This window comes from Geotrypetes seraphini, chromosome 4 (assembly GCF_902459505.1).
Source record: "Geotrypetes seraphini chromosome 4, aGeoSer1.1, whole genome shotgun sequence".
In the NCBI taxonomy this organism is placed as follows: Eukaryota; Metazoa; Chordata; class Amphibia; order Gymnophiona; family Dermophiidae; genus Geotrypetes; species Geotrypetes seraphini.
The window spans coordinates 5,588,359-5,611,671 of NC_047087.1; the positions used below are offsets into that span (position 1 = coordinate 5,588,359).

The following is a 23,313-nucleotide window of genomic DNA, read 5'->3' on the forward strand; positions in this document are numbered from 1 at the left end:
ACAATAGACTGATTGATGTGAAATTCTGAAACGACTTTAGGCAAGAATTTAGGATGAGTACGGAGAACAACCTTGTCATGGTGAAAAACTGTGAAAGGTGGATCAGCCACTAGCGCTTGTAACTCACTGACACGACGAGCAGAAGTGAGAGCAATCAGGAACACAGCTTTCCAAGTGAGATACTTGAGATGAGCTTTGTCAAGTGGTTCAAAAGGAGATTTCATAAGTTGAGCTAAAACAACATTGAGATCCCAAACCACAGGAGGTGGTTTAAGAGGAGGATGTAGATTGAGAAGTCCTTTCATAAAACGAGAAATCATAGGATGTGCAGAAAGGGATTTGCCCTCCAAAGGCTGATGAAAAGCAGCTATAGCACTAAGATGGACTCGGATAGATGTAGTCTGAAGTCCAGATTGTGACAAATGAAGTAAATAGTCCAGAACTGATGTCAATGAAGCAGATCTGGGTGGTAAATTATGTGTAGAACACCAAGCAGAAAATCTTGTCCACTTTTGACCATAACATTGCCTAGTGGATGGTTTTCTGGAAGCAAGTAAAATATCTTGTACAGACGGAGAGAATTGAGAAAAGTCTGTTACAGAGAAAGGTACCAAGCTGTCAAATGTAGAGACTGTAGATTGGGATGAAGCAAAGATCCTTGATTCTGCGTGAGTAGAGAAGGAAATATTGGTAGAAGTAGGGGCTCCCTGGTGCTGAGTTGAAGTAGAAGGGAGAACCAAGGTTGCCTGGGCCACCGAGGAGCTATCAGAATCATGGTGGCCCGGTCTGATTTCAACTTGACTAGAGTCTTGAGAATCAGAGGAAACGGAGGAAAAGCATAAAGGAACTGATTCCTCCAGTCCAGTAGAAACGCATCCGCTTCGAGACGTTGAGGAGTATAGATGCGGGAGCAAAATTGAGGCAGTTTGAAGTTGAGAGGTGACGCAAACAGATCTATCTGCGGAGTCCCCCAACGAGCAAAAATTTGGCGAAGAGTAGGAGAATTGAGTGTCCATTCGTGAGGTTGTAGAAGACGACTCAATTTGTCCGCCAAATAGTTGTGTTGACCCTGAATGTAAACTGCTCTGAGGAAGATGTTGTGGAGAATCGCCCACTGCCACAATTTCAGAGCCTCTTGACAGAGGGAGTGAGATCCCGTCCCTCCCTGTTTGTTTACATAATACATGGCTACTTGGTTGTCGGTACGTACTAGAATCACCATGTCGTGAAGAAGATGCTGAAAAGCTTTGAGAGCATAGAATATCGCTCTGAGTTCCAACAGATTTATAGGACACCTCCGGTCTGCTTGGGTCCAGAGCCCTTGAGTGCAAAGACCGTCCACATGGGCTCCCCAGGCATACATTGACGAGTCGGTTGTGAGGACCTTCTGATGAGGAAGAGGGTAAAACATTAAACCTCTTGAAAGATTCAAAGAGAGCATCCACCAACGGAGAGACTTCTTTAATGAAGGAGTGATGGAAATTAGTCGAGTTGGTGGATCCACTGATTGTTGCCATTGAGATGCCAGTGTCCATTGAGGAATGCGAAGATGAAGCCTGGCAAAAGGAACCACATGAACTGTAGAGGCCATGTGACCGAGCAGAACCATCATTTTCCTTGCTGGAACAGTGGAAAGTTGGAAGAATTGTTGAGAAATTTGAAGGAGTGCATCCTGACGTGGTTGTGGAAGGTATGCTCTCAGTTTGATAGTGTCCAGAGTTGCTCCTATGAACTGGAGAGACTGAGAAGGAATCAGTTGAGATTTGGGAAAATTGATGTGAAATCCCAGACTTTGAAGAAAGAGAATAGTCTGTTGGGTCGCTACAATAACCCCTGAAAGAGAGGGAGCCTTGATGAGCCAGTCGTCTAGGTATGGAAATACTTGGAGACCCTGGTTGCGAAGAGCTGCAGCTACAACCACAAGGCATTTTGTGAAAACTCTGGGGGAAGAAGCCAGTCCGAAGGGGAGAACTTTGTACTGAAGATGAAGATTTCCTACTTGGAATCTGAGGTACTTGCGAAAAGCTGGATGAATGGGGATATGAGTATAGGCCTCTTTGAGATCGAGGGAGCACATCCAATCCCCTTGATCCATCAAAGAATATAGAGTTGGCAGAGTGAGCATTCGAAATTTCTCTTTGACTAGAAATTTGTTGAGAGCTCTGAGATCCAAAATCGGTCGCAAATCCCCCGTCTTTTTGGGAACTAGAAAATAACGGGAGTAGAATCCCGAGTTCCTTTGGGAGAGAGGAACTTCCTCCACAGCTCGCAGGAGAAGAAGAGCCCGAGCTTCTTGAAGAAGAAGAGGAAGATGCGACTGATTTGAAAGACACTCTCTTGGATGGCGATCTGGAGGCACCTGAAGGAGTCGAAGAGAGTATCCCTCTCTGATAATGGTAAGTACCCAGAGATCTGATGTTATGAGCTCCCATTGATGATAAAAATTGGACAGGCGACCCCCTATGGGGAGGGGAGAATTTGGAAACAGAGAAATTGGAATGCTCAAGTGGAGATTGTCAAAAAGACTGAGCAGGCTTAGTGTTAGCAGGGGTCTGTGACTTTTGTTGTCGTTGTTGTGGAGGAGGCCGACGAGCAGGAGGTCTAGAAAAAGCAGGAGTTGTTTTCTGTGGATAGCGACGTGGAGTTTGTTTGAAACCTCTAGTTGGTGCAGGTTTAGGTTTTGGACGGATGAGGGAAGCAAAAGAGCGCTCATGTTCTGAAAGACGCTTTGTAGCTGCCTCAATAGAGTCATCGAATAATTCATTTCCTTGACAAGGAAGATTAGCCAATCTATCCTGAAGGTTTGGATCCATGTCCACTATCCGTAACCATGCTAATCTACGCATGGCTACTGCAAAAGCCGAGACTCTAGACGAGAGTTCAAAGGCATCATAGGAAGCTTGTAGCATGAATAGTCTCAATTGAGAAAGAGTCTTAAGGATATTTTTAAATTCCGATAGACGATTGGTGGAGACATCTGGGTAAAAGGAAGACAAAATCTTTAAAAAATGATTGAAATAGGACGTAAAAATGTAATTATAATTTAGAACTCTATTTGCCATCATAGAATTCTGGTATAAACGTCGACCAAATTTATCCATGGTACGGCCTTCCCTACCAGGAGGAACTGAAGCATAAATTTTGGAGGGATGTGCTTTCTTCAATGAAGACTCTACCACTAGAGATTGATGAGAAAGTTGAGACTTTTCATATCCTTTAGATGGAACCGTTCTGTAACGAGATTCCAATTTAGATGGGATGGCAGTGATAGAATAAGGAGTCTCCATGTTGCGAGTGAAGGTCTGCTGTAGAACAGGAGTCATAGGCAATCTGAGTGACTCTTTAGGAGGATGGGGAAGCTCCATATCCGCCAAGTACTCAGGAGTATATTTAGAGTCTGAATGAAGGTCTAGCTTGAGAGCTTGGCCCATGTCAAAAATAAATTTGGCAAAAGAAACTGATTTTGGGTCAGATGATTCTTCAGGAGAGCCACTGCGAGATTTATGTTGTACTGAGTAGGATGGAGAATTTTCTCTAGAGTATGTGGAAATGTCTGATTCCATACGCACAGTAGGAGAAGAAGTTGTACTGTGAAGTGGAGTAAGAGAATGTTTCCTCTTTAGACTCCTGGATGGAGAAGTACCTGGTGTACGTGGTAGAGAATGAGTCGAGGCGTGTGGAGAACTGTCTCGACGGACTGGCTTCGATGGGGTTCTGGATCGAGAAGGACTTCGAGTGGAGGCTCGATGTCGAGAACCCTGCTTCGCCTTCGAAGAACGAGACAAAGAAGCCTCGGTATCCATCGTCGAAGACTCTCTCCGAAGCTTGGAGGCTACATGTCTGGAATGCTTCGACCGATGCTTCGGAGGAGGTGAGCCCGGAGACGACTCCGATGAAGAAATGTTTTTCGGTGTCCGGGATCGGCTTCGAGAGACTGGAAGCTCCGGCTGAGTAACAGGCTGGTCAGCCCGAGGCAAGGTCGAGGACGGGACCAGTTGAGCTACCAAAGAAGTAATTTGAGTAGTGAGGATAGATTTTAACATGTCCTCCAGCATCGGCACCGAGACAGAAGGTTCTGACCTCGTAGGTGCAGCAGTACGCTCCGAAGAGGGCGACCTCGAAGGTGAGTATTCCCTTATCTTGGAGGTACGCTTTGAAAGTGGTCGCGCCGAGGACTCTGGTGGCTTCTTGGATACGGCACCTGAAAGGGAACTCGGAGACTTACCCCCCGTAGAAGGCTTCGTGGAAGACGTCGTCTTCGAGGCAACCGAAGTAGAAGAGGTCGAGGCCTTCGAGACCGAAACTCCAGCCGGAGTCTGGGTCGAGGCCTTCGAGACCACAGGTGTCGAGGTCGTCGGAGTCGAGGCCTTCGAGACCGGTGCAGCCGCCACGGTCGAGGCCGGCTCCGAAGATTGCTCCATACCGAAAAGTTGAAAAAATTGAGCACAACGCCGCCGAAAAGCTCGTGGAGTAAGAGTAAAGCAGCGATGACAATCTTCTGGGGAATGAGAGGAACCCAGGCACTGTAAACAACGGCAGTGGAGATCGGTGACCGAAATCACCCGATTACACTGTCGGCAACGTTTAAACCCGGTAAGAGGCCGGGACATGGAAAAATAAAGTCCGTGTCGAACGAAGGAGCCTAGGCCTAGGCCCAAAGCTCGACGGCCGAACTGAAAGGAAAAAAAGAAGAAACCTTTTTTTTTTTTTTTTTTTTTATTACACTAAAAAGAAAAGATAAAATTAAAATGAACACAGCGACCGACTTTAAATGAAAAGAAACAGCCGCGGTGATGAGAAGGCAATGCTGCAGAGAAAGAAAACGTGTCTTCTTGTCTCCGCGGAAATAAACGAACTGAGGATCCTCTCAGGAGATGCGCCCCCTAGTTCGGGCGGGAAGGCACGCGCGCAGGCGCGGTGCAGCACTCGAAAGTTCGAGATCTTCAAGCAAGTTTGCTTTCGAGGCTGTCCGCTGCGGGGCTCCGTCGGTGACGTCACCCATATGTGGGAATATCTGCCTGCTTGTCCTGGGATAATATCCTCTACCTCCCATGCCCTACAACCATAACAAAACAACTACAAACTATCCAAAACACAGCACTAAGACTCATCTACTCATTAAAGAAACATGATCACATTACAGAAGCATATCTCCAATCGCACTGGCTTCCGATCCCAGCAAGAATACAATTTAAATTCTACTGCCTACTATTTAAGACTTTATACGGAGACAGTCCAAACTACCTGAAAAACTGCCTCATCCACAACACCGCAACCAGACATAGGAAAACTCACACCCCATTCTCATACCCCCCAATTAAGAACTTATGTGCATGACAGAAGAGCGGGACTTAGGTGTGATTGTATCTGATGATCTTAAGGTTGAAAAGGTGACAGCGAAAGCTAGAAGGCTGCTAGGTTGCATAGGGAGAAGTATGGAGAAAGGAGGTATTGATGCCCTATATAAGACTCTGGTGAAATCTCATTTAGAATATTGTGTACAATTCTGGAGGCCTTCAAAAAGATATAAAAAGGATGCTGTCAGTCCAGAGGAAGACTCCTGTCAATTCTCTTTCGCAGGGGGGGAGGGGGGTTTCGGCATGGCAGGAGGAAGTGGGCATTCTTCCTGCCATTTTTGTTGCTGGGGGAGGGGACAGTTCGTGGTGCTGGTCCGTCAGGGAAAGTCATCATCAGGGGGGGAGGGGGATGGAGCAGGGTGCTTTTTTTTCTTAATGGGACAGATATTGTACATGTGTAACACACATAACATCTGTGCCTGTTAAAAAAAAAGGTTTCCTGCCCCAAACAGTTGAGTGGCAAGAGGCTGCTTTTGGGACTTCCCCTACTTCTCAACTGTTCGCGTTTCCCCTGTGGGCTCTACACATGTGTGAGAGTCGCTCTCACAGCAATCATCAGGCAGCAAGAATTGGGAATTACAACAAACATCCGCGTGGATCATTTGCACGCAAGCTCTTTAGTGCATCCAATAGTTCTTTCTGAAACGGCAAAAAATTCAGATTGGTGCAGACTCACACAATCTTACCGATCCTTTTAGTGCATATCTTAGCAAATCTCTTATAAAGTTGTTATCTTTAGTCATTGGACTTGGTGGAGACTCCCCCTCTTCCTCACTAGCTGTCTCATATCCTATACACCAGAGTATGCTTCAACCTTCCTACACCATCTTCTTGTTCTCTTTTATCGTGAGGTCTATAGAGAAGTCATATACTACTCTTATGCACTTCTACCTCTATTCTTTGGAACAGCTTACCTCTCCACTTTCATATCTCACTTTAAGGCTCTCTACTTTTCATCAGCACATCCATCCTCATCTGATTAATGTATCTCGGGCTTGCTGCTGGGTACTGCTGCAATATATTGGTACAATCTCTTATCCTTGGGATGATAGACTACTGCAACATACTATACCTACCATGTCCCACGACCATGGTAAAGCAACTGCAGACAATACAGAATACAGCCCTAAGACTTGTCTATTCACTAAAAAAATATGACCATATCACAGAGGCATACAATGACTCGCACTGGCTTCCAATAGAAGCTAGAGTGCACTTCAAATTCTACTGCTTACTTTACAAGGCTATCAACGGAGAAAGCCCAACCTACTGGAATAATTGACTAAATCAATACTCCTCAACCAGACACAGAAGAACCCACTCACTATGCTCTCATCCATCATCCAAAAATATCAAACGAAAAAAACTTTATGACAACCTAATAGCCTCCAAAGCAGCTAAACTAGACAGACAAATCACCACCCTGTTATCTTCAACTACAAACTACAACACCTTCAAGAGAGATACTAAAACCATACTCTTAAAAAAACACATAAAACCTATCCAGCACGACTAATCCCAACCCAACATCCAACACGCTCTATACCCTTAGTACGCTCTAATATTCTTCTATTTGCCTAATGTTATCTAAAACCACATAATTCACCCCATTCTTATCTCCTAAAGACTTCTACTTCTAGTTGGTAACTCTTTACTCAATTTTTTTTTTTTTTTACCTTAAAAATTTTATATCATCGCTTATTCTATTCTTTCAAATTTTGAATGTAATTCTTGTTTTTAGTTTGAATGTAATCCGCCTTGAACCGCAAGGTAATGGCGGAATAGAAATCACTAATGTAATGTAATGTAATATAGTGAGAGCATTGTTATCTCCACCTGATATTCCTTTCTATCTCTTCCTTAAGTTTCTGTAATATTGTACTCTGCCTATCCCTTTTCCTTCTATATCATATTGCTGCTTGCCTTTTTCTCTGTTTGGTTATTTTTTTTAATCCATGTCCTCCCTTTTGCAGTGATATCATTTTGAAAACCATTTAGATTTCTATTAACAGGAAGTACATATCAAATAAACTTGACCTTAGCCCACCAGCAAGAGAGAGAAGAGCAGGGGAACTTACAAACTAGGCTTATACCATAATCAGCTGGCTGATTTTAGGGAGCCTAGTTCCCTAGTATAATCTGTTCAAGAATAGCACCTCTTTGAGAGTGTTTTTGACTCCTAACTCCTCTCACCTTAGGCTCTCACCTCTAATTAAGGAAGAAACTAAGGATTTTAACACTGATGTTGTTATCCATCTGGGAACAAATGACCTGGCCATCAACTCCACACTTGCAGCACAGAAAGCTTTTGTAAAGACTTTAGCTTTTTCTGTAATACTGCCTGCATATGGAAAGGGAGAGCAAAGAGTGAAAAACACAGAGGACTTTAATAGATGGCTCAAAGCCTGGTGTCATCAAGAAGGCTTCAGGTACATAGGATGGGGAAATACATGGAAGGACAAGAAGCTATATTGCACTGATGGGCTACATATTACTACAGCAGGAAAAAGAAACCTTGCAGAGAAATTTAGACAATATTTTTCTAGGCATTTAAACTAGAAGGTGGGGGTGGTGTATGTATGAAGGACAATTATAGAGACCACCCCCGGCAAAAGAAAAGATGTGATAGTAGTAAAGGCTGCAACATAAGCAATATCAGCAACTCATTTCTTAGTATTGCAACGAAAAGTGAAACGACACAAAAATCCATACGAAAAAGGAGATTATCGCTGAAAAATGCTCGCAGTCTAAGCAACAAAGTTCATGATCTGCAAGCCCTGATGTTAGAGGCAGATCTAGATATTGTCGCTATCACAGAGACATGGTTCAGTGAATCACATGGATGGGATGCAAACATATCGGGATATAATCTTTTTAGGAAGGACAGAGATGGTCAAAAAGGTGGAGGAGTAGCTCTCTATGTAAAGATCAATATCCAAACGACCGAAATGCAAGGGACCTGGGGAGAGGAAGAAGCGATATGGATTGCTCTGAAAAGAGAAGATGGAACTTCTATCTACGTGGGTGTAGTCTACAGACCTCCAACTCAATCGCAGCAAATTGATAAGGATCCGATTGTGGATGTGGATATCCAAAAGTTTGGAAGGAAAGAGGAGGTTCTGCTGTTGGGAGATTTCAACCTGCTGGATGCGGACTGGAATGTTCCGTCTGCAGAATCGGAAAGAAGTAGGAAGATTGTGGATGCCTTTCAAGAGGCTCTGCTCAGACAAATGGTGACAGAACCCACAAGGGAAAAAGCGATATTGGATCTGGTCCTCACAAATGGAGAGAGTATCTCTAATGTTCGAGTGGGTGCTCACCTGGGAAGTAGCGATCATCAAACGGTTTGGTTTGATATATCGGCTAAAGTGGAGAGCGGCCACACGATACTTAAAGTCCTATATTTCAAACGTACGGACTTTAATGCTATGGGAGAGTACTTGAAGAAAGAGCTGTTAGGATGGGAGGACATAAGAGAAGTGGAAAGACAGTGGTCTAAGCTGAAAGGAGCGATAAAAATGGTTACGGATCTTGATGTGAAGAAAATCAATAAAACCAAGAGAAAAAGGAAGCCGATATGGTTCTCCAACCTAGTGGCTGAGAAAATAAAGGCGAAAGAGTTGGCGTTCTTGAAATATTAAAAAAAACCAAGAAGAGGAGAGCAGAAAGGACTACAGGGTGAAACTGAAAGAAGCCAGGAGAGAGATATGTCTGGCGAAAGCACAGGCGGAAGAACAAATGGCTAAAAATGTAAAAAAGGGAGACAAAAATTTTTCAGATATATTAGTGAAAGGAGTAAGATGAAAAATGGAATTGCTAGACTAAAAGATGCTGGGAACCAATATGTGGAGAGTGATGAGGAGAAAGCAAATGTGCTAAACAAATACTTCTGTTCTGTGTTCATAGAAGAAAATCCTGGAGAAGGACCGAGATTGTCTAGCAAAGCGAGAAAATGGAGTAGATTCTGCGCCGTTCACGGAGGAGGGTGTTTATGAGCAACTTGAAAAACTGAAAGTGGACAAAGTGATGGGACCAGACGGGATCCATCCCAGGATACTAAGGGAGCTCAGAGAGGTTCTGGTGAGTCCTATTAAAGACTTGTTCAACAAATCTCTGGAGACGGGAGTGATTCCTGGGGATTGGAGGAGAGCGGTTGTGGTCCCTATTCATAAAAGTGGTCACTGGGTTGAAGCAGGAAACTACAGGCCGGTGAGCCTCACTTCAGTTGTTGGTAAAATAATGGAAGTGTTGCTGAAAGAAAGGATAGTGTACTTCCTTGGAGGAGTGTGTGGCGCAGTGGTTGAAGCTACAGCCTCAGCACCCTGGGGTTGTGGGTTCAAACCCCACGCTGCTCCTTGTGACCCTGGGCAAGTCACTTAATCCTCCATAGCCCCAGGTACGTTAGATAGATTGTGAGCCCACCGGGACAGATAGGGAAAATGCTTGAGTACCTGATTGTAGAACCGCTTAGATAACCTTGATAGGCGGTATATAAAATCCTAATAAAACTTGAAACTTGAATCTAATGGGTTACAGGATCCGAGGCAACATGGCTTTACAAAAGGTAAATCGTGCCAAACGAACCTGATTAAATTTTTTGATTGGGTGACCAGAGAGCTGGATTGAGGACATATGCTAGATGTAATTTACTTGGATTTCAGCAAAGCCTAAAGGCCTAAAGTTGATACAGTTCCTCATAGGAGGCTGTTGAACAAACTTGAAGGACTGAAGTTAGGACCCAAAGTGGTGAACTGGGTCAGAAACTGGCTGTCGGACAGACGCCAGAGGGTGGTGGTTAATGGAAGTCGCTTGAAGGAAGGAAAGGTGAGTAGTGGAGTCCCTCAGGGATCGGTGCTGGGGCCAATCCTGTTCAATATGTTTGTGAGTGACATTGCTGAAGGGTTAGAAGGAAAAGTGTGCCTTTTTGCAGACGATACCAAGATTTGTAACAGAGTAGACACCGAAGAGGGAGTGGAAAATATGAAAAAGGATCTGCAAAAGTTAGAGAAATGGTCTAATGCCTGGCAACTAAAATTCAATGTAAAGAAATGCAGAGTAATGCATTTGGGGATTAATAATTGGAAGGAACCGTATATGCTGGGAGGAGAGAAGCTGATATGCACGGACGGGGAGAGGGACCTTGAGGTGATAGTGTCCGAAAATCTAAAGGCGAAAAAACAGTGTGACAAGGCAGTGGCTGCTGCCAGAAGGATGCTGGGCTGTATAAAGAGTGGTGTAGTCAGTAGAAGGAAGAAGGTGTTGATGCTCCTGTACAGGTCCATTGTACAAGGCCCCACTTGGAGTATTGTGTTCAGTTTTGGAGACTGTATCTGGCGAAGGACGTAAGAAGACTTGAGGCGGTCCAGAGGAGGGCGATGAAAATGATAGGAGGCTTGCGCCAGAAGATATATGAGGAGAGACTGGAAGCCCTGAATATGTATACCCTAGAGAAAAGGAGAGACAGGGGAGATATGATTCAGACTTTCAAATACTTGAAGGGTATTAACGTAGAACAAAATCTTTTCCAGAGAAAGGAAAATGGTAAAACCAGAGAACATAATTTGAGGTTGAGGGGTGGTAGATTCAGGGGTAATGTTAGGAAATTCTACTTTACGGAGAGGGTAGTGGATGCCTGGAATGCGCTCCCGAGAGAGGTGGTGGAGAGTAAAACTGTGACGGAGTTTAAAAAAGCGTGGGATGAATCAGAAAATATTAAATATTGAACTTAGGCCAGTACTGGGCAGACTTGCACGGTCTGTGTCTGTATATGGCCGTTTGTTGGAGGATGGGCTGAGGAGGGCTTCAATGGCTGGGAGGGTGTAGATGGGCTGGAGTAAGTCTTAATAGAGATTTCGGCAGTTGGAACCCAAGCACAGTACCGGGTAAAACTTTGGATTCTTGCCCAGAAATAGCTAAGAAGAAAAAATTTAAATTGAATCAGGTTGGGTAGACTGGATGGACCATTCAGGTCTTTATGTGCCGTCATCTACTATGTTACTATGCCATGTCTGCTTGTTCAAGATATATTGTAAGCTCTTCAGAGCAGGGCCTGTTTATAAATGTCAAAATGTACAGCGCTGCTAATGCCTTTCAGTGCTATATAAGTGATTAGTAGTACAGTACTCTCCCGATGTTCCAGGAACGCCCACAAATATTGAAAAACCGCAAATATGGTTTTTCACCTGGGGAGGCAGGAGAGAGTAGCTGGAGAGGCAGGACAGGGCAGCTGGAGCGCCGGTGAGTGAAGGAAATCACCTGCGACCGCCTCTTCCTGCCCTAAAGTCAGGCTTCGTTAGCTGCTTTGACATAGGAAGTCCCGGTCAGATAATACTGCAAATGACCAGGGGAACACTGTAATAGCAAGAAGTCTAGAGTTTAGAACATAAGAATAGCCTTACTGGGTCAGACCAATGGTCCCTCAAGCCCACTATCCCCTTCTAAGTTTATTTATAATTTGGTATAGCAACCACCGCAATTATTTGGTCCCTAGTACCTGGCCAAAACCCAAGGAGAAGCAACATTCCATGCAAGCAGTGGCTTCCCCCCCTCTTCTCAATAACAGACTATGGACTTTTCCTCCAGGAACTTGTCTAAACCTTTCTTAAATCCAGCTACGCTATCCAACGCGTTCCAGAGCAAAATTCCTATAGATATTTATATTGTTAGTTTTCCTTATTATATAGCCAGAATAGTCTTTGGCTTTGTTTGCTTTCCTCTGTATGTTCCACCTTTTTGCTTCCATCCAGATCCGGCCCCCTAGCGTCCCCAGAGTGAATTGCAGGCACCTCACCCTTACCCGTTCCCTTTGCGCGGTTCTCAGGACCGGAGAACGGAGCGTCGGTCCTAGGACCTACTTCGGGGAGGGGGAGGAGCCACTCACCTCCTGCACGAAACGGGTGACGTCGTAGACGCGCCCGTGAAGCACCAGCCACGTCTCGGCCGCAGTGTTGCGCTTCCTCACCTCCTCCAGCCTGTGATAGGTGACCTGCGGGTCCAGAGCGCGCGCTCCGTCCGAGGGGCCATCGCTGCTCTCGCGCACCATCGCGCCGCAGCCCTCCTGAAACCCCTAGCAAACAGCCAATGGGGCGCGAGGCTGGCCGACTGCAGCTCCCGCCTTCCAACCGCCAAGAGGCACGCTCTGCTCCTCCCCCATCCCTCGCTTTCCCGCTTCTCTCGAGAGATCTTGAATCCACATAGCACCATCATTGCACAGGTTCAGGAAATGATACAGTTGAAATACAATCTTCTACATGGCTGCCTCACAAGACCCAAAGAAAGCAAAAAAGCTTCAAATAATAATGCTCTCCTATCATACCCCTATTCTTCATACTTGCAGACTAAAGTTTCTTCCAAAGTATACAGATAGAAATCTGTCCCCACAAAGACCATTTTAGTAGCCTTCCTCTGGACCAACTCCATCCTTTTTATATCTTTTTGAAGGTGTGGCCTCCAGAATTGTACACGATATTCTAACTGAGGTCTCACCAGAGTCATATACGGGGGCATCAATACCTCCTTTTTCCTACTGGCCATACCTCTCCCTATGCGACCTAGCAATCTTCTAGCTTTCGCTGTCACCTTTTCAACCTGTTTGGCCACCTTAAGATCATCACATACAATCACACCTAAGTTCCGCTCTTCTATCATGCACATAAGTTCTTCACCTCCTAAAATGTACCATTCCTTTGGGTTTTTGTGGCCCAAATGCATGACCTTGCATTCCTTAGCATTCAATTTTTGCTGCCAAATTTCAGACCATTCTTCATGCTTCGCTAGGTCTTTCTTCATGTTATTTACCCAGTCCAGGGTGTCTACTGTATTGCAGATTTTGGTATCATCCACAATCTTACCTGACAGCCCTTCAGCAATATCACATAAAAATATTAAAAAGAACAGGCCCAACAACAGAACCTTGAGGCCCACCACTGGTAATGTCCCTTTCCTCAGAGCGATCTCTATTGATCACTACCCTCTGTCATCTTCCACTCAACCAGTTCTTGACCCAGCCCATCAAGTTGAGTCCTATCCTGAGGGTACTTGGTTTATTTATTAGATGTCTGTCTGGAACACTGTCAAAGCCTTTGCTAAAATCTAAATACACCACATCTATGCACTCCCTCTATCCAATTCTATGATCATCCAGTCAAACAAATTGATCATATTTGTCTACGTCTGGTGAATCCATGTTGCCTCTGGTCCTGTAATCCACCGGATTCCAGAAACTTCACCATTCTCTGTTTTAAAAGTGATTCCATTCATTTACTGGCCTGTAATTCCCCACTTCTTCCTTCCACCTTTGTGTGGAGGGGCCACATCCACCCTTCTCCAGTCCTCCAGTACCACTCCCGACTGTAGAGAAGCATTGAAAAGGTCAGTCAGCAGAGCCACCAGAACTTCCTTAAATTCCTTCAGCATCCTCAGATGTACACCATCTGGCCTCATCACTTTCTCTACCTTTAATTTCTGAAAATCGATCAGATTCTACCACTCCATCCCTATTTGCATTTGTCTTCTGCGGTCCCACTCCTGGTGCTTCACCCGTGAACACAGAACATAAATATTTGTTAAGCAATTCTGCCTTTTCTTTATCAGCTTCTACATATTCCTCCCCTTCAGTCTTGAGTCTCACAATGCCACTTGTACACTTCTTCCTATCACTGATATATCTAAAAAATGTCTTGTCTCCCTGTTTTACCATGTCTGCTAGTTTTTCTTCCATTTGTATCTTTGCTTTCCTTGAAGTCGCATGTGTTTGCCGGAAGCTTCTCTGACACAACGTCCTGTTTCCGGTCACATCAGAGGAGAACTTTCCAGCAGCCACACGCGACTTCAAGGCTCCGGCTCCTTGTAGAAAGAAAATTAAAAATTGGCACGAAGGTAAGCGGAAGGGAGGGAGATGCCCAGATGGACCGCAGCGGCGATCATTAGGAAGGAGGGAAGGGGTTGCTGGACCGCACGATCAGTGACATGTGTATGCTTTCCCTCCCTTAATTGTGGAGGCAAGGCCATTCACTGCTTCTACGGGGTAGTGAATGGCCTTGTCCCTGTACCTGCGGTGACCACTTTTTTTTCCCACCATTTCGCTGGGTTACCCGCAGCTAGTAGCAGGTAACAGCCACCATGTAATTCTCTAGGTAATTCCCTCCTATCTGTGCCCTTCTCTTCAACTGCCAACTCCAGACTCCATCCCTTCTACCTTGCTGCATCGTATGCTTGGAACAAGTTGCTCGAATCCCTGTGGTAGTGTTCAAGGCCCAGTTAAAAACCCACCTCTTTGAGAGGGCTTTCAACTCCTAACTCCTCTCACCTTGGGTTCTGCACCCTCAACCCTATATGTCATATCTGTCTGTCCAAGTTAGATTGTATGCTCTTCCAAGCGGGGACCGTCTATAAATGTCAAAATGTACAGCGGTGTGTACGCCTTTCAGCGCTATATAAATGGTAAGTAGTAGTAGTAGTAATAATAATAATAATAACAGCTTATATACCGCAATACCATGAAGTTCTATGCGGTTTACAAAGATTAAGCAAAGGTACAAATTGATTGACTTTAAGAGGGGAGGAAGAAAGAGGGTTAATAGGACAGGAAATCCATTTCTGAGGAGAGAATGATCAGTAGAACAAGTTAATCGCTATAGAGGGGAGAGAGAAGAGCAGTGGCGTACCTAGGGTATGTGGCACCCAGGGCCCATCATTTTTTGACACCCCCCCATGTAAAAAAATATTTTTTGTAATGACCATGAAACGGAATAAATGGTCAGAATAGAAACAGGCAGTGAAAATTTTCTTATATTCCAAACATAACATAACATAAATTATGTCTGAATTGTCATGACATCAGAAGTACATATGGAGTAGTTGCAGGTGATGCTTGGGACAGTTCTGATTGTGTTAGTTCGGTTTTATGTGTTTTTTGAATAGAAGGGTTTTTATTTATTTTTGAAGGTTTTGCAGTCTGTGGTTGATATCAATTGGTTGTAGAGTTGGGGGTCGAGTGTTGCAGCTCGAATGGCTAGGAGGTTGTCGAACAGTTTTTTTCTTTTGACGTTTTTGGTTGGAGGGTGTGTGAATGGTGCGTGAGTTCTCCTATGTCTGTTTGAAGTGGATTTAATTATTTAGCTGAAGAAATTAGTTACTCCCCCATTCCACACACATTAATTCTCTTCCATTTTTGTTCCCATTATAAAAAACTCTGATAAGTTCCCAGAAAAAAAATACATTAAAATAAGAAGTGAAAACAAAGGCCTCTACAGATGAGAACATAACATAAGAATAGCCTAACTGGGTCAGACCAATGGTCCATCATGCCCAGTAGCCCATTCTCATGGTAGCCAATCCAGGACACTAATACCTGGTCAAAACCCAAAGAGTAGCAACATTCCATGCTACCGATCCAGGGCAAGCAGACACTTCCCCCATGTCTTAATAACAGATTATGGACTTTTCCTCCAGGAATTTGTCCAAATCTTTCTTAAAACCAGCTACACTATCTGCTTTTACCATAACTTCTGGCCACTTAATTTTTAAGTTTAGATCTTTCCTTTCAAACAGAGACCTTGCTAGATGTCAAATGCAGCACAAGGTAACTTCACATGGACTTAGCTGTGCAGGAAATGTGAATCTCCTCATACACCCACCATATAGTGCAAAAATGTGCAAAGGTCTTTTTTTTCTTTCGATCACTACATAGCCTAATGCCACACAAGCAGCGCTGTTACAAACATATTCTGTAGGTCAATGCTAAGGATAACAAAGTTTCCTTCCTTGGACCAGAAGGAGATACTGATAAACCACTGGAAGAGATCCCAAAACAACACCCAAAGACCCACTCAGTGTGTGAACCAGTTGAGTGGAGTGGACTAACTGGGGGGTGGAAATGGGCCAGGAGTTTGCTCAGCAGAATTTCCCAGACCACCTCTTCCTCTCAACACATTGACACGCTGCCACCACTACCACTAGGAACACCTCACTGGGTAGGCCAGCTATGCTATAAACTTTATAAAACACATTATTATATTTTCTTATAAAGCACATATTTTAACTGAACTCTCTGACATCCTCAGCCTTTCCATTCACAAAAATAGAAGGAAGAAAAGTTCCCATTTCCTGCTGTCTCATGTCCCCAGCCTATACAATATTTTTTTTCTGCAGACCCTTCAAAAGTCTGACCAAATCCTCGTTTCACTTGCATTATAAAGTACTGAGGATGCCATCTCTCCCCAATCCCAGGTCCTAAAGTCTAAGACAGTAGCGCAAACTAATGCTGCCAGATTCAGGAAAAAAAATTTTGATTCGATTCAGACTATTGAATTGGTTTTTCAATTCGATTTTCCTGCCCAGTTGGGTGATTTTTTTGAAAACTCCTGGTGGGTTTTATAGCTTTTTCACCCCCTTTGGCTTCTCCTAACCACACTGGTGCTGTGGTGTAAATAAAATAAAGAAACAAAAAGGACTTTTCCTCTCTCTGTTAAATCCTAGCTCACGTTTGCAGTCCAACACCAGCTCTGGCAGGATACACATTTCAAATCTGACATATTATAATCACAAAACAGAAAATAAAATTAATTTTTCTACCTTTTGTTGTCTGGTTATATTTCAAATCTTGTTGGTCCAAGGCTCTGGTTTTCTTCTGATAACTTGCTTGCCAGGGTCTCCTTCTTTCTTCATGCTAACCATCCATCTGCCAACTCTGTCCTCCTTTTCCATTTCCCTTCCCTCCCCAGGAAGTCTGGTATCTTTCCTTTTTTTCATCTCCCTCTACAGATCCACCTTTTCTTAATTACCCTTTCATCCGGCATCTCTCCCTCCTTCCCCACCACCCCAGAGTCCACCATCTCTCCCTTTCTTTTCCCAATTACCCTCCTATCCAGTATCTCTATCCCTCCTCCACACCATCCCTTGTGTCCAATTTCTCTCCCTTTCTGTTCCTTCCCTCCCTAAATCCCATGGTCCATCATCTCTCTCCCTCTCCTCTATTTTCAGACCCATTATTTCTTCCTCCTCCCCCAAAGTTTGGCATATGCACGTCTCTTTGAACACCCCCTTCCCTCCGTGTACTTCTAAACCAGGGTCCCCCCAAAGGCCTGCCCCCCTTGAAGGCCTGCACCCCCCTTGAAGGCCTGTCCCCCCCTTGAAGGCCTGTCCCCCACTTGTAGGCCTGTCCCCCCCCCTTGAAGGCCTGCCTGCCTGTCCCCCCCTTGAAGGTCTGAACCCCCCCGAAAGCCTGTCCCCCCCCCTTTGAAGGCCTGTCCCACCCCCTTGTAGGCCTGTCCCCCCCTTGAAGGTCTGAACCCCCCCGAAAGCCTGTCCCCCCCCCTTGAAGGCCTGTCCCACCCCCTTGTAGGCCTGTCTCCCCCTTGTAGGCCTGTCCCCCCCCTTGTAGGCCTGCCTTCCTGTCCCCCCCTTGAAGGCCTGATCCCCCCCTTGAAGGTCTGCACCCCCCCCCGAAGGCCTACACCCCCCCGTAGGCCTGCACCCCCCTGAAGGCCTGTTCCCCCCCTTGAAGGTCTGCACCCCCCCGAAGGCCTGCACACCCCTTGAAGGCCTGTCCCACCCCTTGTAGGCCTGTCCCCCCCTTGAAGGCCTGTCACCCCCCTTGAAGGTCTGCACCCCCCCCCCGAAGGCCTGCACCCCCCTGAAGGCCTGTTCCCCCCCTTGAAGGTCTGCACCCCCCGAAGGCCTGCACACCCCTTGAAGGCCTGTCCCACCCCTTGTAGGCCTGTCCCCCCCTTGAAGGCCTGTCCCCCCCCTTGAAGGTCTGCACCCCCCCCCCGAAGGCCTGTTCCCCCCCTTGAAGGCCTGCATCCCCTTGAAGGTCTGCACCCCCCTGAAGGCCTGCACCCCCCTGAAGGCCTGCACCCCCCTTGAAGGCCTGTCCTACCCCCTTGTAGGCCTGTCCCCCCCTTGTAGGCCTGTCCCTCCCCCTTGAAGGTCTGCACACACCCCCCCGAAGGCCTGTCCCCCCCCTTGAAGGCCTGCCTCCCCCCTTGAAGGCCTGCCTGTCCCCCCCCCTTGAAGGCCTGTCCCGCCTTGAAGGCCTGCCTGCCTGCCTGTCACTCCCCTCCCCCTTGAAAGCCTGCCTGCCTGCCCGCTCGCCCCACCCCGAAGGACCGCTCGCCCCCCTGGCCTCCCTGCACCACCTATGAAGCAGCACTACCTATGCTCCCGGCCTTGCCGTTCAGCCCCCCCCACCACCCCCGAAGGACTGCTCGCCCCACTGACCTTCCTGCACCACCTATGAAGCAGCCGCAGCAGGATCGCGACGTCAGCGATCCCTGTGCTGCTTAGGCGCTGCTTCCTGTGCCGCTGTCCCGCCCCTCCTCTGACGTCAGAGGAGGGGCGGGACCGCAGCGCAGGAAGCAGCGCCCAAGCAGCTCAGGGATCACTGACGTCGCGATCCTGCTGCGGGCTGCTTCACAGGTGGTGCAGGAAGGTCAGTGGGGCGAGCGGTCCTTCGGTGGTGGTGGTGGGGACTGAACAGCAAGGCCGGGAGCACCCCCTCAGGGCTGGCACCCGGGGCGGACCGCCCCTCCCGCCCCTCCCCCCTTGGTACGCCACTGGAGAAGAGAGGATCAGTTGTCTAGATACTTTAGGAACAGGTGTGTTTTCAGACGTTTCCTAAATTCCTCATTATCATCTGTTACACAATAAACAGATTAAAAAAAAATAAAATAGGTTTCAATAATAGCAAATTCAAAGGAGGGCTTGGGGAAAAAAAATGTCCATTTGCCCTTTTATACCACTTTTTGGATGTCTTTCTTTTTTTTTAAATTATCCCCTTCCTGGGACTCTTATCTAGGTTTGATCTTCTTACACTATCTGTTATCAGGATTGTATTGGAGAACTGTCTCCTCATTTTATAGCTTTTTCCTTGTTCAGATTCAGCAGCTGTTTAAGCTCTGTTACTCTGCTCCTTATCTCACTGCAGTTATAAGGTTGTGCAAAGCCAGAGACCCTAATCTCCTTGCAGTAAGGGTAGGGCAGGGGAAGCTTGGTTTACAATGCTATTCCAAGAAGTGTCTCTGCTATCACTGTCAATCACAGATAGAGCAGCCATTGCAGAAGTTGTGAGTATTAAAAATCAAAGGTCACCCTATCCTATCCTGGTAGAATCACTAGAGGTCTCTGTTATTTCTCTTTAGGAAACAGATACCAAGTGCCTCTCTGTTAGGTGCCATAGACTCAAATTCAAGTCCTAGCGACTTAATAAACATCAAGTTTTTTATGGCAGAATATAGAAGTAGATTTCAAGGCCTTTCTTCTGCGCACTATGAATTTGACAGTTAAGAACATAAGAATTGCCGCTGCTGGGTCAGACCTGTGGTCCATCGTGCCCAGCAGTCCGCTCACGTGACAGCCCTAACTGAGACTAGCCCTACCTGTGTACGCTCTGGTTTAGCAGGGTGTTTTCCCCTATGACAGACTCTGGAAGAGCATTCCAGTTTTCTACCACTCTCTGGGTGAAGAACTTCCTTACGTTCGTACGGAATCTATCCCCTTTCAATTTTAGAAAGTGCCCTCTCGTTCTCCCTACCTTGGAGAGGGTGAACAACCTGTCCTTATCTATTAAGTCTATCCCCTTCAGTACCTTGAATGTTTTGATCATGTCCCCTCTCAATCTCCTCTGTTCGAGGGAGAAGAGGCCCAGTTTCTCTAATCTTTCGCTGTACGGCAATTCCTCTAGCCCCTTAACCGCTGTTATCACATCAGACACAATCCTCTGCCTCAAACACTGCCCATCTGCTGCCCAGATAGATGGTGTAAATCACATTAGCAAAAAAAAAAAAAAAAAGAGGAATGGTGAGAAACAATCAAACAAAATACAAATCACTGTTGAGCCCGGCTATGCCTCATTCTTATACCAGGGATCAGATGACCATGAGTTGGCATGGCCTGTGCGGCAAATGTATGAACTGTGATATTATGACAAGCTGCAGTGAGTTTATGAATCCAAGGGATGGGAAACTTTATTGGTTGAAGTTCCATATCTCTTGTGAGTCTTATCATGTCATCTACTGCATTATATGTCCCTGAAAGTTTGTATATGTGGGACAAACTTTGCGCTCATTAAGATTGCGCTTAAATGAGCAGAGATATGCACTGAAGAGAGGAGTAATCTATGCCCCTATGGTACAATGCTTGTTCTTGGACCAGATTTCAACTCATCCGCAGGGAGGCAACAGAAGACTTCAGCTTCAATGAAGAGAGCAGTTTTGGATCTTTAAATAGTAATATTGACTGGCTTTATTTTGCCAACTGATTTCATCAGCTGATTGTATGTGACATTTTCCCTTCCTGGCTGTTCTGATTGACATCCATTCGTCCAGTCACGTGAAGTATCACCTGACTGGTTGAAATGCTGTTGAAGCACCGCACTCGTGCCTTCTAATTTGTGAATGTGAGCAGCCTGAAGCAGTGGCCCATCGTCGACCTGGCTCTTTTTCCACATTATGGTATATCCCTGACTATTTTCTTGCTCCCACCTGCCCTGCGAAGGTTTTCCAGCCTATGGTGTTTGGGTGGAAGAGTGTGGCTACACCTGAGGATTTTCTTTCGCTTAAACAGTACTTTGTTGTATGGTAGGGACGGTAATGCTTTGGCAAAGTAACCATGGGAGACAACGTTTCAGAAACGACCTCATTTCCTTTGTGCGGTCGCAGACGCGCGGCGTCATTTCCGGCGGACGTCACTTGGGCAAGATGGCGGGCTCGAGTTGGGAGTGCGGGCAGGAGGCGCTGGAGGCGGGCGTGAACTCGTGGATTCTGGACTTCTGCTTTCAGGCGGCCATGAGGGCCTTCGGCGGCGGCCGCTACCGGGACTTCGAGCAGATGCGAGACCTGGTGGGAGGTGAGCGCGAGGGGCGACGGGCGCGAGGGGCGCCAGGGTCGGGGCGCGAGCGCTAACCAGGCCTTTGTGCGTTGTCTCTTCGCAGTTCTCATCGCGCGGCCGTTGAAGGAGGAGCGGAAGAGCGCGAAGCAGCTGCGCATCTTGCAGTGTCTGTCCCGAATCGAAGCTGGAGACAACCTAGGTAGGAAAATGGGCCTTGGCAGCGCTTCCACAGTAGAAGGTGGGCATGGCAACACAGCGGCAGCTTCTCCCCCTAGGGCCCAGGCTCCCTGTCTGCCACCCCACAGGAGAAATTGGGTCTCTATTCTCTGGAGAAGAGGAGATATGATAGAAACTTACAAGATCATGAAGGGCATAGAGAGAGTAGAGAGGGACAGATTCTTCAAACTTTCAAAAAATAAAAGAACAAGAGGTCATTCGGAAAAGTTGAAAGGGGACAGATTCAAAACGAATGCCAGGAAGTTCTTCTTTACCCAACGTGTGGTGGACACCTGGAATGCGCTTCCAGAGGGCATAATAGGGCAGAGTACGGTACTGGGCTTTAAGAAAGGATTGGACAATCTCCTGCTGGAGAGGGGTATAGAGAGAGGATTACTGAACAGGTCCTGGACCTGTTGGACCGCCGTGAGAGCGGACTGCTGGGCATGATGGACCTCAGGTCTGACCCAGCGGAGGCATTGCTTATGTTCTTATGAACAGGGAGGAGGGAAATTTGATAATTCATTGAAACCAGTTCATCATGTTGAACCGGCTGTGATGAATTGTCCTACACCCAACCTGGACAACTGCAACAATTTGCTTTCTCCTTTTGCTTAAGAATCGAGAGTCCATTCTGGTGGTGATATATGCTTAATCTGCTTGAAAATATGCTCCTGGTCCAACACCTCTCTCCTTCTTTACTACTACTCACGTTTCAGCCGTCATGCTTTCTTCATGATACCAGCCACAGAATCTTAAGAGAACAAGGAGAAAGTAACTTATAATTCAGTTGATTATAACGGAATTGTCGCCTCTGTTGTTAAAAGTTCATTCTCAACCACTGTCTCCTGGGTTCGGGAACAGGAAGAGTAATTTCAGCACAAACAGAGATGATGCTGTGGTTTACAGTTGGAATAGTAGGACAGGTAAAGGGATGAGTGATGGAATTGAAATGGAAAACCCAAAAAGACTTGATGGGATTATAGCGATTTTTGAAGGCATGCACTAGCTACCATGCTAAGGGCAGAGAGCAAGAAAGAAACAAGATAGGCTGCTAGCCCAGCATGTTCAGAGAGCAAGCAACCAATAGTAAGCATCCCATTATCCACAGGGAGCACAATCTCATCTCTTAAAGGTACAAGCAAAGCATACTGTATGCAAAACAATAAACAGCTTTCCTCCATGAATATGGGGCAGAACAAGAACACTTAACATTTTGTTTGCCAAAGCAGTGACCAAATATGTAAACCTGCCCTGTGCAAAAAAAGTCCACTAACATAGGAAAGCATACTGGACGCAAGTGCATACAGGTTTGCATTAGTGACAGTCATGTCTTGCATATAAATGTGTATGCACGCAAGCAACATCTGTGCTGATTTGTGTGCAAGTTGGAATGCACTTTTGTGGAAGGCAGTAGTAATACCATTACACACTCAGTATGAAACTAATTTAAGATTGGGACAAAAGCCTGATATTCAGTGGTGAGAAACCTAGGCAGTGGGGTCTACACCTAACTTTCTGTTCTCTTTCCCACATGCATGTCTCACCAGAGGTAATGTGGGATTCCTAGCTGATAACTAGCTCATATGTGTAGCTGAAAGGGGAAGATGCATAGTTGCCAGCTCTGTGGATAGCTTGAGAAATGACCCCCCCCCCATTTTTTTTTTACAAAACCATAGAATTCCTATGAGCATCAGAGCTGTTGCTGCTGCTAGTGCTAAAAACCGCACTACGGTTTTGTAAATTCCAACTTGAAAACTCATCAAGGGGTCCTTTTATTAAGGCGTGCTAACTGATTTAGAGCTCCTTAATAAAAGTATCCCCAAGTTCATAGTTCTTTTCAAATAAATGCCTGGACCCCCCAAAAAGTTTTTAACAACAATTTCTTAAACCTCACAATTTTATCACATAA

At 46.0% G+C, this 23,313-nt stretch overlaps 2 protein-coding genes across 10 annotated transcripts in view; one reads left to right on the forward strand and one right to left on the reverse strand.

Moving 5' to 3' along the window:
• The window catches only part of LOC117359487 (cytochrome b5), a 113,750-nt gene extending 101,209 nt beyond the window's left edge, over positions 1 to 12,541 (reverse strand). The window contains exon 1 of one of the 2 annotated variants that reach the window (XM_033942364.1): positions 12,319 to 12,541. In XM_033942364.1, the coding sequence (XP_033798255.1) occupies positions 12,319 to 12,399 (81 nt within the window). In that variant the 5' untranslated portion in view covers positions 12,400 to 12,541. Of the gene's footprint in view, positions 1 to 12,237 lie in introns of both variants that reach the window. The other variant, XM_033942363.1, reaches the window with a different exon arrangement.
• Positions 12,542 to 20,819: 8,278 nt separating this feature from the next.
• The window catches only part of LOC117359371 (telomeric repeat-binding factor 2-like), a 110,487-nt gene continuing 107,993 nt past the window's right edge, over positions 20,820 to 23,313 (forward strand). Inside the window, exons 1-2 of one of the 8 annotated variants that reach the window (XM_033942016.1) lie at positions 20,820 to 21,203; positions 21,289 to 21,384. In XM_033942016.1, coding sequence (XP_033797907.1) covers positions 20,933 to 21,203; positions 21,289 to 21,384 — 367 coding nt within the window. In that variant the 5' untranslated portion in view covers positions 20,820 to 20,932. The remainder of the gene's footprint in view (positions 21,204 to 21,288; positions 21,385 to 23,313) is intronic. The other 7 variants (XM_033942017.1, XM_033942011.1, XM_033942009.1 and 4 more) reach the window with 7 other exon arrangements.